The 17130-nt window shown below is 39.7% G+C and overlaps 1 protein-coding gene across 1 annotated transcript; it reads right to left on the minus strand.

The window, feature by feature from the left end:
* Nucleotides 1–23: 23 nt before the first annotated feature.
* On the minus strand, nt 24–16401 carry naa25 (N-alpha-acetyltransferase 25, NatB auxiliary subunit). The gene is given in 24 exon segments (XM_044096644.1): nt 24–2692; nt 3627–3767; nt 3871–3981; nt 4084–4181; nt 4261–4326; nt 4446–4569; nt 5263–5506; nt 5606–5731; nt 5813–5964; nt 6062–6161; nt 7157–7337; nt 7426–7515; nt 8201–8408; nt 9084–9196; nt 9271–9501; nt 9554–9615; nt 10887–10998; nt 11243–11321; nt 11514–11621; nt 11701–11775; nt 11863–11981; nt 12056–12194; nt 13224–13309; nt 16282–16401. Coding segments are annotated over 24 exon segments (2946 nt in total). The 5' UTR covers nt 16340–16401; the 3' UTR covers nt 24–2569.
* Between the last annotated feature and the right edge of the window lie 729 nt (nt 16402–17130).

Below are 17130 nucleotides of genomic sequence, written 5' to 3' on the forward strand. Positions count from 1 at the left end.
AAAAGTTTTTGTATTTTAAAAAAAAAAGTCAAACCCAAAGAGGTTTAAAAATGATTAAGAATCTTCCAAATGTCAGATGTTTGTCTGACAAATTAAATATCTCAGAAAAACATTTAGTAATCTTTCACAGCAGACTCAACTCTTTAGTTTGAGCTGCGTAAAAATTATTTAGTCATACAAGTTATTTAACAGCATCCTGCAAAAGTATTCAATTTTTAACTTTTTCATTTCTATCAAGTTTGATAGAAATCATCACACCCACTGAATTCAGTGGACTTCATGTGCCAGACCAGCAATGGAGAACACAATGCTATATTAGAAAAAACATTTCTGCAACTTTAAAATTTCCTTGCATATAAAACCTATCACACAATCCTATAACAATACTAAACATGCAGTACATTGGAATGGTATAAATCAGAGCATGATTTTGTTGGAATAGCCCTGCTAAAGTCAGGAAATAAAATAAATTCAGAATCTGTTGCAAAACCAGAAAAAATGTTGTTCAGGCCCTCTTGATCCAATTTAATTAACATTCTAATAGGATGCAAAGAATGTGTTTGCTTTGTTTGTCTGGCACATCAAACCCAGAAATTGTCAGCATCCTAATATGATGGCATAAATCATCTTATGCCAAAAAAACCCTCACTTGGCAAAAATGAGAAATGACTTGGGCCATCACTTTAAGAAGGTAACATCATTGAATGTAACAGAAAATGTGAAAAAGTTCATAAGATGTGAATAGAAAATGCATCTAAGGAACTCTGGCTTTTTTTCTGTTGTAGTGAAGAGACAACATTACGCACAAATTGTCACATTTACTCTTTTTATTTAAAAAAAAAAAAAAAAAAAAGCTTTGACATTCCAGTGTTTGTGTTTTTCCATTTTCTAACAAAGGGGGCGATGAGACGACACTAGATTGTCAAACCCTTATTGTGAGCACATGTAAGATCACCGACATCTTTTCTGCAGCCACAAAACCAGACAAAAAATAAAATGAATTGGAAAAAAAAAAAGGGCTCGACTTTTAAAAACAACAATACAGGGTGTTAATTATCGGATATGACAAAAAACAGAGGAAATAGAAAGGCGTTATTAGGGATACCGTTTACTATATGTTCATATTTCAATGCTGAAGTCAAAAACCCCAACAAGGGGTTCAACAGTCATCAGTGCTCCCCCGAGTGAGGCAGTTTGTAAAAAAAAAATAAAATAAAATAAAAATGGAAAAAAAACATGACAAGATTCAGTTGTTTTTTTTTTAAAAGTGGGTGTCAAAACAGGGAGGGACAAATGATCCCTTTCTACTTTAGCTGCTTAAAAAACCAAAAAAACAAACACAAAGTCCTTCGAAAAGGCTGCGCTCAGATTTTATTTACACTTAGGTCCAATGTTCTATTGGTTGGAGACCCGTCCCAGAGCAGAATGATCGCAACACACACACACACACCCACACGCACGCAAACACGCACACACTCAAGCGTCTGGCAAATGGGCGTTTCTAAGTGTGTCACTACATACAACGGTATCCGTCGGTTGCATAGAGACGGATTCTTCCCACCAGAGCAGCGCGTGTTCCTGGTAAACATTCAAGTTTGGATCGTCGCTCGAAACGATCCTTAAATAATGGGAATCAGTCGAGTTTAAACCGGGTCAACAGACTTGTTCACAAGCACCACTTCTGTGAAAGAAAAAAAAGAAAGGAAAAAAAAAGGAAAAAAGAAAAAAAGATACATGGACACACCATTTATTAAAAAAAATAAAAAATAAAAATTAGCTCGTCTCTTTGCAATACTGTAACTACAGGTGGTTCAAAGCAACACACACCATACGCAAAAAAGCCAACTGCAACAAAAGAAGACAAAACTACTCTGAAACGCAGGAGGGAGATTTATCTGTCAGTCTGAATGGCTGCCTGCTCGGCTGCCGGAAAAAAAAAAAAAAAAAAACCTGTTAAATTTATTAGGAAAAATAGAAGCAGCGAGGAAAAAAAAAAGAAAAGAAAAAAAAAAAAGCAGCACGTCGACGGATCCCTCCTCCGTCAGAGCTGAAGTTGTGCGTCTCGCTGTGATTGTTCTCTACGTCACCGGAAAACAGGAAACTCGCCGACAGACGGGATAGTGGTTCGTTGTGTCTTATACTCTCATTCAGTCGAGGAGTTACGGTTTATATTATGTACAATAATTTATTAGATTCTAAAACTGTATATTCATTTTTTCTTCTTCCTAATGTAAGATAATTCTTTAAAAGAGTGTGCACCTTTTTTTTTTTTTTGTTTTGTTTTGCTTTTAATTTTCGCAGATGCTGCATCAGTTCATGAGGGTTTTTTTTGGGTTTTTTTCCACTTACAGGCTTTATGTGCTATTAGAGTTGCAGGTGGTCCAGAGGGGCAGGGGGAGGAAAAATAAGAGCTCCAGACAGAAAGTAGTGAGGATGGATCGGAACCGGACAGCGTGGCCAGGTTTTCTGCTCGACTCGCAGGGATAGAGCTGGTGGGCCGGTAGGTGATGGAGTGAGGGGCGTACAGTCATCTTCAGTCCAGGGTGTGTTGGTTTGTTTTTGTTTTTTTTCAGATTTTAAGGTTCTTTATAGTTTCGGTTCTCTTTTTGAGTAGATCTCCCACCTCCTGTAGCGAGCGCAGGTAACTGCTCTGCACCTTGTCCATAGCAGCCTTCGTAAACGACGCCTCCTCCTGAAACACAGAAACGTCAGCCGCTTTTTTCCCCTCCCCCTTTCAAAAGGATTCATATAATAACTTTTTATAATTTACATATCCGATAACTCATTTCAATGTATTTTATGCGGTACAGTGGGCCAAAGGGGAAATTAAATGGTATTCTAACTCATATCAGCCAAGTATCCTTAAAAAAAAAAAAAAAAAAAAAAAATCAGTGTGAATGATGATCTTCGGTAGCAGTCAGTCTTCCAGCCAATCTGAAAAAGCCTCTGACTAAAGGTTGTTGCAATATTGTCGTGCTAATCCACCTCATTTGCTTTTAAGAGTCTTTAAATTTCTGTCATGCAGTTTGGTTGAAAAACCAGGAAGAGAGACGACTGAGATCATTTTTGAAATGCTAATCAGCTGCTCTTGGCTGTAAAAAAGTAACAAAAATATATTTTTAAAAAACTTGTTCCCACAGTCCTACATAATATATGCAACGCATTTCAAAATCAGAAACCACCCTTTTGGTTGAATGAGAATATTTTGAAATCTATATAGAAGTTTTTTTCTTATTTTGCCAACATTATAGGACATAAATCTGATAGTGAATATTTGGCAGTGCCAAAGAGATTTCCTTATTTCAGGTGACTGTCAGACACCCACCAGGTCACGTCTGCATGTGTGATTAGCAATAGTCACCTCACTGATGTCAACTGAGTGACTTGGTTGCTATATTTAGCAACTTTTCACACACACCCACACATAGATTAAAAAAAACAAACAAAAAGAAAAAATTTAAACTGTATTGTATTGGCCAGAAAGTTACAAGTGGTGCGTTATTAAAATAAAATCTTTGAAAAACACTGGAGCGGTTAACAATTACATTAATGTTTCAAATGCTCTCACACCAACAATGAACTTTCCATTTACCATTTTATTGAGTAGAAATATTTTTTGCACCTACCCTTGAGCATCCTTCCAAGGTTAAACTGGCCAGTTTTAGGGCAGTGATGCCAGACTCTTGCCCCCTGATGTGCTCCACTGCCTGGGTAAGTAAGTCCTGCAAGTTCCCAGTCAGCTCCTGGAATCCACACACCACCAACGGCTGCAGCACAGGACGACGACACGACAGGGAGACAACATGAGACTCATGGATAGAGACCTCACAGAGCTGCAAAAGAGGAGTGTGTGTGTGTGTGTGTGTGTACCATTGCAGTATTGGCATCCTTTTTCTTCTTTTTCTTCTTCTGTAAACTTGTCTTCAGTGGTCGCAGGATCTTGGCACAGTAGCTAGCACTCCACAACACTATGCTCACTGTCTGCAGAACAAACCAGACAACGTGTTTGTTTCAAGTTATTAGAGTATTAGAAAAATAAATAATAATAATAATAATAAAAAGAACATCAGAGGAGAGTTTTACCTCAAGAAAGAAAACTAGATTTTCTAATAAAGATGGTTGGGTTTTTAATTTGCTCCCTTTCATTTCCAATAAGTCTCCTTTGCTTTTATTAAGTATTTCTGTGGGGAGAATATAGAATTATGAAGGATATGAAAAAAAACTAATGGAGCCTAAAATATAACCCAGCTGGTTCCTCACCTTGAAGTTGAACAACTAATGACTTAAAAACGTTACAGATCTGAATTTGAAGCTCCGACGATTCGTCTAGGACAGTGAACACACACACAAAAAACAAACAAACAAACAAACAAACAAAGAAAACATTAAATGTCAGGTGGAACACAGTGACATCTGGGCTTAAAGCTGAGGTCATTTCCTCTGACCGAGTCCGGCCGATTCCAGCTCCTGCAGGTGGACAGAGAGCTGCAGCGCCGCAGCCTGACAGTGGCAGCTGCCGATGGACAGCGCCGAGGCCAGCCGGGTGGAGGGGGGGCCCAGCAGGGGGTACTGAGACCATAAAAGAAAAACAATCGCTGTATTAAAGAGACTGTGTTGTGCGTTTTCCAGCCACATTAAATCATTTCATAGCACAGTTAAGTAGCAATGTTAACTTCAGTCGTTATAAAAATGCAATGTAGATCAAATATGACTTCAATTACAAAGACAAATTTCTTTCAACACCTTTATGAGTTTCTGTCTCTTTAAAAATTCCTGCTCTTTCTGAAGCTCTGCCTTCAAGAAGTCATCACAACATGGCTCCTCTATCAACCCTTGAACAACGTTTTTTACCAGCGATTCAGAGAAGCAGCTCCTATAATGAGCTCAGCTGATGCTCCATTCCAGCAGGTGTTTGCTAATTGCTGCTGGCTAGTCTGAAGGAGCTGAGTGGAGGAGTCTCAAGGGAGGGGAAGCTTGAAACAGCAGCTCAGAAGAGGAGCTTTGTCCACCCAGGTGTTTTGAACAACTGAATGGTTGCCACGGGTGATTAAAGGATTTCTCAAACATGCGTGAAAGAATCAAGGCAACACTCACGGGTGTGTTTTTGAAAATAATATAACATTATAAACATGATGTAAAGCTCAAAAAAGTTGATTCTTGGAGCTGCCCCTTTAAAAAAAAAACAGTGCCTCATATCCTGTTCATCTTGTATATACACACAAATATAGCCCAATACTAACAGAGCATCAGAGCTGGCCTGACCTGTATTTGTTTCTCTGCGATCTGCGCCGCGGCGTGCAGCGTCTGGTTGAGCTGCGACAGCAGGCTGCGGTGGAGCGAGCTCCTGTCGCCGACGCCGTTCTCGTTGGACATCTCAGAGTTCTGCTGCGAGGCGGCGTGTCCCGACGGCGTGAGCGAGGCGAGCAGGCGCAACGTCAACGAGCGGATCCGCAGCCAGGCTTTCTCCTCCTCCAGAGAGCGAGTCCGCTGCTCGTCTGTTAACTGCCTGTAAAGGGGGGGAAAGGGGCAAAAAGGAAAAAAAAAGACAAACATGTGGGTTCGCTTTTTGCTTCTGCGAAAGAGAAAAAAAATATATATTCTATACCTTTGTTTAGGGTCCCAGTTTGTGAATACAGTAAGGTCTCTGTTGTCCCTTAAAGTATCCCAGGGGACATCGTCTTCCTCTGAAGACAAAGACATGGCCTTAACACTTTCCTCTAGACTCAAGACGCTGAAAAAACAAAGACAGCTCAATCAAAGGAGAACCGCCTGCAAAACCCGACGGCTGTTACTTTGTGGCGCCTGGCCTTACACGTCCGCCTCCAGGAACAAGTCCAGCAGCATCCTCTCCGTGCGGACCTGGGCGAAGTGCAGCGATTGGTTCAGCCGGTTCCTGAGAGCGATGAACTCTGGGATTTTTTCAAACGCGCCGTACTTGTACGCCTGGATGATGTACTCGGAGGTCTGGAACGGAGCCGCAGGAAAAAACGTGAAAAAGAAAACGGTGTTTAGGGATTCGAGGGTGAGATTTGGAGTGGGGGAAGTGAGGACACAGGCTTACATCTTTCTGGTTGGAGTGGAAAAACCTGAGGGAGAAGTTGCAGGACTGGGAGGCAGCGGAGAACTGACCCAGAGACTCGGCGTAACGCGTTAAAAGAAACCTGTGGGGGAAAAAAAAGACGACTTTATCAGAATCTGTAGGCAGATTGTCAGAGTAATATTCAACAATATAAGCATTTTCAAGGTAAATTTATATAAAGGTAAATTTAATATAAGGTAAATTTAATATTTTCCAGCACCAAATACTAAAAAAAACAAAACAAAAAAACAGTGTCAATTCACTTATATTATTAATAATGTCTTGTGATTGCATTCTAAATTCTACAGCGAAGTAAACTAAAACTTTTAAAATATTAAGTTTTGAAACGTCTCTGAAACACAAATTTTACAAAAAAATATCCAAAATACACTAAAGGAATGTTATGCTCTGGCATTTTTGGAAAAAATTTGTTTATTTGGTTGTTTTAAAAAACTGAAATAAAAATATCTTTAAAATGTTCTTGGTAAGTTTTCTAGCATTTAGCAGGTAGAAATATTTTAGATAATTATAACTGACCTAAAACAAGAAAAATGTTGTCTCATTTAATTTCAGACGTTGAGAAAAATAAAATTGCGTCTTTTTATTAGGTGTATGAAAACATCTGGTTTCAACTGTAAATATCGGTTTCCAAAAGTAGGCTTTTCAGCAAACAGAGTGCACTTTATTACAAAACTGCAAAGTTAGAATATGGAGCACCTTCCAGGACTTCATACAGAAGTCAAGCACTTTCCTTGAAACCTTGAAAACATCCAAATTAAATTCAAGTATCTTCAAGATATCTAAGCACTTGTGCGAATTCTGCGTACAAGTTTTGTAGTAATATAAAAAAAGCTCCATCTAAATAGAGTTTTATCAGTTATCCAGCTGAAAAAGTTAAATGTGTTTCACAAGGAGAACCGATGACCTGAAAAATTGAAAAATGTCCAGACAGACAAAAACACAAAAGTTGGTGTGGAAAATTGAGTGAAAGGAAAAAAAGAAAAATAGCTGAAAAGGATTCACGAGCTTCTATAAAATTCACAGATTGTGACTCCTGGGCCACGTGGTTGAACTGACCCGATGGTGTCGTGCTGTATGTGCTTGGCGTCCAGGCTGGAGTAAAGGTCCACCACAGGCTCAAAGGAGCCCAGGCGGCAGTAGAGGCGCAGCAGCAGCAGCTTGAACTGGGCGTTGGAGGAGCTGTGAGACAGACCCTCCTCTAGGAGGCCCAGACACTGCCACACCATGTCCTCATCTCCTGCACGCGCAAACACAAGGACAACGTGGAGACGATGCTTTGACTGGAGTAACAATGATGACAAAAATGATTCTAAAAAGAGGCTGACCTGTTTCTGTCCACAGGTCTATGTACACATGAGCCGCCATGAGGCAGTACATGTCAGAGAACTGCAGCTCGGTCTTCAGGGCGCTGCTCCCTGTAACAAACAGAACCAGAGAGTAAATAAAATAAATCAGGGACTAAAGAAATCATTAACCCTTTGACTTGTTTTTTTGTTTTCTAATCATCCAATCCTTTAAAGTTTCTATCAATAAGTTTCAAAATGCTGCAAACTCATTTTGCAAAGCAGAAGTCCTCCAGGTCACTAGGGGGAGTCGACCAACAAATCCACCATCCTCAGCAAAAGGAAAAGAAGTTGAAGGAAAAAAGAAAAGGTGTGCTATACTTCATGTCTTTTACAATAACAGACAACAGCAGCATATTTATGTAGGTAATATTAGCTGCTCCAGGCTCCCCCTAGTGGTCTGAAGCACTTCTGATTTTGTGATGTTTTCTATTTGCTGTTTGTGGGACTTTTCCAAACAACAACAAACATTCAGCAGATCTCTTAAGTTTTACTTCATAAGAGCCGTGAGTTTTCAAATGTTTGGATGAACCGCTAAGAAAGAGACTTAATTCTACCATGCTGGGTCAGAAACAGAAACATGAAAATGCGGAGAATGCATCGATAATTCAGCCTTCGAGGATACTACGTTCAACATGGTGGACCTGAAGTGTTTTTTGAGGCTCTCGCTTTTCTTTACTCTGATCTTCAGAACAACGTACGATGCTGAAAGGTAGATACAAAATAAAAAACAAACAGAAACAGTCACCAGCCATACCAAATTTCAGGCCGTGGTGATAGTGAGCCTTGAGCTCGGCGATGAGGCGCAGCTTCCCGCTGACGTCCAGGGAGTGATGCAACCCCAGGGCCCGACTCAGCTGACAGACACACAGATGCCTCTGTAGGGACTTGGTGTCCTCTGGGAAAGCGAAGCCATCCTCTCCCTGCTCCCCCAGTGGAACCATTTCACTCAGCCGGTTAATAAACTGCAGGAAGAAAAAAAAAAAAGCAAAAGATAATCTAAACCTTTGCCTTTCCACAGGCAGACGCCTCTGAAACCTGTCCTGCCAGGGTTAGAAGAGTTTTGGGGTTTTTCATTATAGTTCAGTTTTATTTTGTTGTGACTTTTTGTTTGTCTCATTCAATTAGTTTTACTTTGTTTTTAGAGTGTGTTCGATAGATTTTATGAGTTATTAGTTCAATATTGTTTAGTTTTAGTTTTTTCCGTATTAAAAAACTAAATATTTGTTTTAATTTTAGTGTGTGCTTGCTAGTTTTTACTAGTTATTGATTGAAGATTTTTTTTTAGTTTACTTTTTGTTATTTATAGAAGTAGCTTTAGTTTTTTCATATTTTGGTTCATTTTTAGGTGCAGAATTCAAAACGTATGTTATTGTTTTTATTAACATATTGATTGGGTAATGAATATTCATCAGAAAATACCATTTTTAAAAAACACAAATTCAATTATTGTTCACCAACCAACTGACCGCTGTTTTCTCCCAACTTTTGCTGTCGTCGTTTGCAGACTAGCGTAAGCGCTGTGTGTTTTAGTTAGTTTTATGAACGCACTATAGAGATCCTGTTATTACTGTTTTCATTGATTTCAGTTAACAAAAATGTTTTCTCAAGTTCAGTTTCCTTGTTGTGGTTGGTCCTACCTGGACGTGCTGGTCCGGAGTCAGCAGATGAAGGTATATTTTCAGGTCGGTGATGCAGCACGGCTTGTCTCCGAACTTCCTGAAGAACTGCACCATCAGGTCAAGAGGCTCGCCTGTTTAAACCGAAGCAGCAGAGTGTGACGTAAAGCAGCAGCTGCAGGTAGGTGGACAACTCGTCCCGCCCTACCTGGCAGGTTCTCCTCAGGGTAGCCTCGCTCTCTCAGTCGGTGCATCAACTCCAGCCGGGCTAAGTAAGGCCCTCTGAGAGAGCGAGAGTCTTTTTCGTCTTCTACTTTGATTCTCTCCTCCACAAACCTCACCACCTCGGCCACGGTGTGATGCACTGAACCCTCTGAGCAGCTGGAGACACAGAAACATGGTGAGAGCGCCGCCTCCTTTTCCCCAACACCCGAGCTTCCTTATTGTGAATTTTCTCACTGTTGAATCCATAACTCTTCTGTAAAATCCACATTGGTCCATCAGGTGGAACAGAGAGTCGAAGTAGGAGGGGTAGAACTGCCAGTCGTCAGGACTGCAACGGGAAACAGATTTAAGACTTTTTAAGGCCACCATGAATGGAATTTAAGACCTGCGTCTGCAAAGAAAAATAAGAACGTCGTCCAGCCAACTGGCAATAAATTTGGACTTACCAATGAAAAAAGCTAGCTAACAAGAGCATGTTAGCAATTAGCTACTGATAGCCTCAGCCACAGACATAATAAAGGTATTTATTATTTCATTATTATATGTCTACGGCCGTAACCAAAGACACAGAACACAATGTAGATGTCTGAGTGCAACTCAAACTTCAGAAAAGTTCTGCAGTAAAAAAACAAAACAAAACTGACAAAATAAAACCAACAGAATATACAAAATTAAATAGTTCTGTCAAGACAAAATGTAAGAACTGTGATTAACATATTAAAGGCCAACTTTAAAATGAAATTAAGTCATTTTAAGGCAATGGCACTTTTAAATGCATGAATTTAAGAATTTTTAAGGCTGCATGGACGATCTGTATTACTGACGTCTCAGCAGTGATCTGTAGCAGACTGAACGGTGTTTCATGTCAAACCTTCTAATAATAAAGACAGGAGGTGCTTTGACTGCCGACACTGGTTGTGTTTCTATTGACGGTAAAACTGTGTAAATTGGGATTCGCTCAACATAATCATGTCAAGTTCGAAAAGACTCGTGTTTTTAGATACAGTTTTTGTGCTAGAATAAGGTGGTTCTTCAGCCGTATTAAAACTTACTGAATTTGCAAAACTGAAACACTTTTGTCGCATGTTGCTTGTTCATATCCAGCAGCAATGGACTCATTTATAGGTACTGGCCTCCTTGGTCAATGTCCAGCATCGCAGTTCAGATAAAGTTGTGTGTGATTTTATCATGTTGAATCCATAACTCTTCGGTAAAAATCACATTTTCCCCAAAGTGTCGCACACATAGTCGCTCCAAAGTAGGCGGGGCTTGTCACGCTAACGCCTGAATAAGACACCAACGTCTTCTCTGATTGGTTGATAGCTGAAAATTCCAGTTTTAACAACTCTAAGTTCATCATCTGTTATATGAAATCATGTTGCATCATCATAAACCAATAGGAAACAATTATTCTGTCTAATGTCTTCATGGAGGCACAGAGAGGAACGCTACAGCAAATTTGGTGTTGGCATTTTAGTGTTTTCTTTTTAAGCCTAGGTCCAAAATTGAATTTGCTTTCCATGCTGAGCCAAATTATCTGTTTATTCCAAGAACTATGAAACAAAACAAAAAAAAATATTTTTATAAATGTTTACCCACTTTTTCAGCAGCAGCTTTTGAGCCAGGGCGTTACACTCCGGCCAGCGTTCCAGTCGAGTGTAGAGCATCATGCATTTCCTCTCCCTGCTCTGCAGCTCACTGGTCAGTTTCTCTGTGGAACAAAGTTCAAAATGAATATTGAAGATAAAAACAATACTGGTTTTTTCCAACATTTATGTGTCATAAAAATGTCAGGAAATCAATAGGAAAAAACAGATCACTGCTGTTGCATACACCACGAGGGAAGTCCACAAACAGCAGTTATTCAGTCATATTTGATCCAAGATCTTCGTTCCACTATATATATATATAAAACAGAAATATTGCAACAACATTTGTTAAAAACATCCACCTACCTCCCAGTGGACCCCTGATCACATCGAGAGCTTCTTCACACTTCCCCAGACGCTCCAGGATCATAAAATACAGCTGCACCTGCAGCCACATGGTGGAAGAAAAAAAACGACACTGAAATTCTGGTACCAACTGAGTGTTTTAGAGTTAAACATTCTAATTTTATGCAACTTCAGTCTGTTTGTGATAATCGATTCCTCACAATCAATCGTTTCGGCCCTACCCTCTCCAGGCTGGAGGTCACAGGTCAGAGGATGATGCAGTGTGGCTTACCTCTGCTTCGGCTTCGATCTTCTCCTCCTTCACCATTTTCTCCACCATGCGCTCGGCCAGAGGCAGGAACATGGTCTGGGCCAGTTTCTCATCCTTTGCTGAGATCGCCTGGGTTAAAAAGAGAGAGTCGCCTTTTAACTTCAGGTAGAAAAGGCAAAAGAAATGCGAACAGAAAGCCTGGCCGTACCTGCATCACCAGACTCATGACAGACCAGAAGTAATATGGATTCTTGGGGACAATTTTGTACAAGGCCATTCCTGCCTGTGAAGTTACGAATAAAGTTGTTTTTATCTATCTCATTACCAACAGAGAAGAAAAATCAGCTGTTAGTGACGTCTGTTTCCTCACCTGCTGCATCTTCTTGTAGTCTCCCACGCGGGCGTAAGCCATGAAGAGGTGAGAGTGATACTCCTCGCTGAGCGGGACCTTCTTCACCGCCGCTTCGTACAGCTTGGTGACCAGCTCGGCTGGAAGCGGAAAGTGAACTGTTAACTCAGAGTGCGACATCAGCCTGACAGGAACGGGGGGCGTGGATACTTACGGCGGTGCATCTCCCTGTACAGGATGGTCAGCGCCTGCAGAGAGTTGTCGTCGGTGGGCTCCAGGGTGGTCACCTCCTGGGCCAATGAGAAGGCTTCATCCTGCTTCCCCGTCCTCTGGAGGCCGATGGCCTTTAAGACCTGCAGAAAAAAAAAAGCATAATGTTTGAAAAATACTGATGATGCTGTTTACTGAAGGTGAGGTTGTATGGATATGTTGCCAACATGACATCACGCGCACAAGATCCCACCCCCCAGCTCCCAGCTAGAGGGTAAAAAGCTGCTAGCCGATTATAACATTATTATAACATTGGTTTTAGCTGTCAACATGTCAACATAACGCACTAAATCTTAAATGCATGTGTGATTAGTAATTGTTATACAAGCACCAAGTCTGAAAACATAAAACTGTAACAGACTGAATGTTCTGTTCTTTGTCTGGAGAAATGTTTGTGTTTTCTTTTTGTTTTGGGTTGAATCCTGACACGCTAGTGGCGTAGTTGTCAGTCAGTTGCTATGGCAACAAGTCTGTGTGTAGCATAGCCGAAGAAAACACTAAGAATACAAGTGGTTTTGAGTTATTATTCAATTATTTTTCTGCATTATTTTTCCCCTTGCTGTGGGTCACTGCAGTAAACTCAGGTCTCAAGGTTTCATTTTGTTAAAGGAATTATTCTACCACCATGTAAATGGCATGTAAAAAAAAAAAAAGAAAAAGCCTTTTTGCCATCCACCGTCGTACGCATGTGCAAAATTTCTGGATGTAACCAAATGACATGCAACCTGTCTATATAAACACAACATGCACAGGGCTGCAGGGTACGACCAATTTGGATGCAAAATTGATTGGATTTCTCAATACTGCAACAGAAATAAATAAATAAATGAATAAATCTCTGGTCGCACTGGTGCAACCTCTTTTTCGAGGGTATTGTTTCATGTATTCAAAGGTTTTATCAACAAAAACACTTTCATCACTAGTTCATCACTAACAGTGTGGTAGGACCATTGTGGATGGAAAAAAAAAAGAAAGAATCTCAGCCAAAAAATAAACAAATTCTGAAACTTTGAGATTCATCTCAGAAATTTTCTAGAAAAGAAAAAAAACAAAACACTGAATTTTCTGAGTTTGAAAGGTTGAAAATTTGCCAGAAAAAAAATCCTACTCACCTTGGCACAGTGGAGGTCCTTGTGTTTCTTCAGCAGTTTGTCTGCCTGCTGTATTGCCATCTTATTGTTGCCATTATCAAGGTAATCTGAGGAAACATGATAAAAGAATAAGTGCCACAGTCATTCAGATTCTGAAGATTTATTATTTCTCCCAGGAGGGGGGGGGCACTTTATTAATAACCCCCTCAAGAACAATTGCTTGATCTATGGAGATGAATAATTAACAAGATTGTTTTTTTAAGTAAGCAGTACTTTTTATGGGTCGTATGAGAGGAAACAATTTTCTGATCTTTGGAAGACTTTTAGAACTTCTTGGAGAAACTTTCACTGAAGAACTGGACATTTTCACACCACAAATGCAAATAAGGAAGAAGCTCTGTGATGGATGTAATAAAGATTTTCTTAAAAAAAAAAATATATATATATATATATATAGTTTAAAAAGTGTAAAAAAATAAAATAAAATAATAATGTTCTGCCAAAATATTTGTAGTTGAATGTACTCTAATGTTGCAGGAAAAAAACAACAACTTTATGGGTCTTAAATGTCTCCCTGTTGCTGTACACTGCCAGTCAGCTGGCTCCTACACTTTTTCCCTTTGCTTATACGACAGAGAAATTCAGTTTTTGGAAATACTGGCTGTCATGAAAAATAAAAAGTTGCCTTGTGAAACTAAAAGAAATCCCCAATCTCATCTTTATTAGGCAACGTTTTTTCCCCCCCTAGGGTTCCACCGTTAAATCAGCCGCAAGTTCCTTCGTTTTCAGACAGACTATTTACCTGCCAACATTAGCTCCAAAAGAAACACAATCCATTTTCTTGTAATTCTTAAATCTTTCTATTGATCAATATATTGTTAGGATTCAACAACTGCTGTATTCTGGCCAATCAGCAATCTTTAAAAAGCCTGACTTGTTTTTTTCCCACTTTGGAAAACTCCCCTTTTTTTTTTTTTTAAAACCAGAAAAGTTCCTAAACATAGCAACAAAAATCACTAAATTGACAACAGCTGCTAGATTTTCAGATAAGCATCTTCAAACAGCACAAAATTAAGCATATCTGGGTCGATTTATCGGTGCGGCATTAATATATTACTAATATATTAAAAAGACAATACAACAATGTTCTAAATTGCTGCTTTTCTGCTTGAAATAAAGGCAATTCATGTAGATTTTTTATTTTAATGGTATTACTACTAAATCTCATCACACCAGCAGATGATTTTAAAGTCATTTCTCTTTGCAGCCATATTTTGTGCTGTTTCTGCACAGAGATGACAAAAACAAGCCCCATAAAAATAATTAGCTTAGATTCTAATGAAGCCTCAACATAAAACTGCAAACTACACATCTTCCCCGAAACGCCTCGCGAGTACTGCAGCTTGCGGACGCAGAGCCACAAACTGTTTCGGTCCCTCCAGGACAGCTGGCTGCCAAAATTAACCGGCCGGCACGGCAGTGTGCTGTGATTATGTCACATCTATTCTCTCTGCTCAAGCTGGCGTCACAGGGAAGGCGAACGTCTGAAAACTCTAAAGAACGGGTTGGACTCCGACATTAGGATGCATTTTCAGTGTGTAAGTGGGACACACGTCAGGCAGCACAGAAGGTCCTGAAAACAGCAGGGGCACACAAACTAGGACTCTTAAAAAGTCGGCACAAAATTATTTATATTTCCGTTTTGAGTTTTTCCATCCAACTGGTTTTCTGAGCTCTAAAGGCCGTATTCTAGCATCGCCTTAAATACTAATTTGATGCAGTTGAACTTTTTCAATCTCAGATATCGGATCAAGATGCTGATTTTTTTCAGCATTTATTTCTTTTTTAAGTGATCTTGACCAGGACACATTACTGAAGCTTAACAGAACAACTGCTTTGTGACAGCAAAGTGATGAAATCGCTTTTCCTTTTCCCTCTGGTGTTGGGCTGCAGTGATGACGACAGTACAGGGCTGCCAATACTTTTTTTTTTTTTTTTTTAGACAAAAGTAGCTTGTTTTCGAAAATATTTGACAGTGAAATCTGATCATGCCAGTCTGCCCTGGTCTTCTTAAACTGCTTCATTGTGTGTTATTGTAGCTAAATTATCCAAAAGGGATAATTTGATCCAAATTAAATAATGATTTATAGCAAAGAAGCAAAACAAAAACTCAAACAGATCATGAAATTTTACTGTACCTGAAGTAAGTTTGATTTCACAGTAAAGTCTTCACATACAACTTTAATAAAACTCTTCCTTACAAACACCTTGATGTTGCTAACTGAGATCCGACATGTGTGCCGTTTCTATTAATATCTGATGGCTCACTTTGTGGACGTAAAACAATTAACCAAAACCACATAAAAGCAGGTATAATTCCGGTTAAATTTGTAAACAGAAACCAAATGGACGACTCTTTTAAAGGTTGCTTGGCGGTTTGAGCGGAGCTCTGACAGCTCCACACCAGCTAGCGAGCTACAAAGCATTGTCCTCAACTGTTGTGATGCTAATGCTAACTAAAGGCTAACTATACAGCTCTGCCTTTCAAATATTGCAGCTGTCGCGTTATATCGGACACTGTAGTCAAACGCTGGCAGAAAACATCTTGTGAAGTCCATAAAGTTCTTCAAATGTGTCTGCAAGGTACCTACAATCTGACAGGCTGGTTATCTTGACACATTAGCCAGCTGAGCTCGCTGTCAAACACCGACCGTTAGCAAAAGGCGAAACCTTTCGACTTTGAGAGGGAGCTACTCCGCACCGTAAAATCTCCCAAACCTTAAAGTGCTTCAACAAAACTGCAAGTGAGCGTAGTTTTTGAAACGGGAGGTGCGAGAATTCGCTCAGACGTCCGCAGCAGCAGCGGTGTCCTTCTCCGGCTTAGCGTTAAACCGGGTAAGGTGCACTGTCATTGGACGCTGCATGCAGCAGAGTCCGCGGCTGGAACCTGAGGGGCCGCATCATTGCACTTAAAACTCCAACAGCCTGCATTGTAAGCATATAGTCCCCTATAGAACACGGCCTTATTCTTCAAACCTGCCCCACTGAATAAATATATATCTTCTCATTGATATCCTACCATAAATAGGTCTGAGTCGCCTGTCGTTGGGATCTTGCACATGGCCTCTCGCCGCCATGGTGGAGTTTACCTGCTGTGTAAATGTTCGCGCATGCGTACTTCCGGCTGTGTCAAGCGTGATTAAAGGATTTTTTCCCCTCTACTGAAATCAGAACAGCATGCGTATATGGAAATCCGTTACTGTCAATACATGAACATAAGAAGCAACGATTTAAAATATATATTGTGAAAAATTGGAAAATAAAATTTTCCGTCATAGATATCTTCACTCACTAGGACTAAATTATTATGACAACCAAAGTACTCTTAAGTTAAATCTGTGACAAAAAATGAACAACAGGTGAAAAATATTACTCCATTAAGTAACAATCTTTTAAAATAAGAACCATTTCTGTCAAAGATTTTAAAATATTAGTATATGTTCAAATGTCTTAATTCAGTCACATTCACAGCATCTTGAAGTTTTTCTTTACATTTTTTATTTTATCAAATATTTAGAGGTGGGCTTGTTCAGCCATATGAAAAAAATTAACACAGCCAGTCATCAATTGTTTATGACACAGGCTAATGAAATGGAGTTACTAGATCAGTACTACATCCTTTGCTAAGCTAGACATATTCATATTAATCATAACTGTAAAAAAATATTGAAATAAAAGACAAAATCTTAAATGGTCTTTATTTGTATTCCACAAGCTTTTAAGAGTGCACAGTTCAGCCTGGTCTCACGCCCACGTGCGCTTTTACAAGTTTTTTATTTTGTGTATGTGGTTCCGAGAACTGACGGTCTGATGGAACAAATCCATCCCACCGTGTGTGCCTTGACATCCGCTGTGCTCCTGAGCATCA

This window comes from Gambusia affinis, linkage group LG17, assembly GCF_019740435.1.
Source record: "Gambusia affinis linkage group LG17, SWU_Gaff_1.0, whole genome shotgun sequence".
NCBI lineage: Eukaryota > Metazoa > Chordata > Actinopteri > Cyprinodontiformes > Poeciliidae > Gambusia > Gambusia affinis.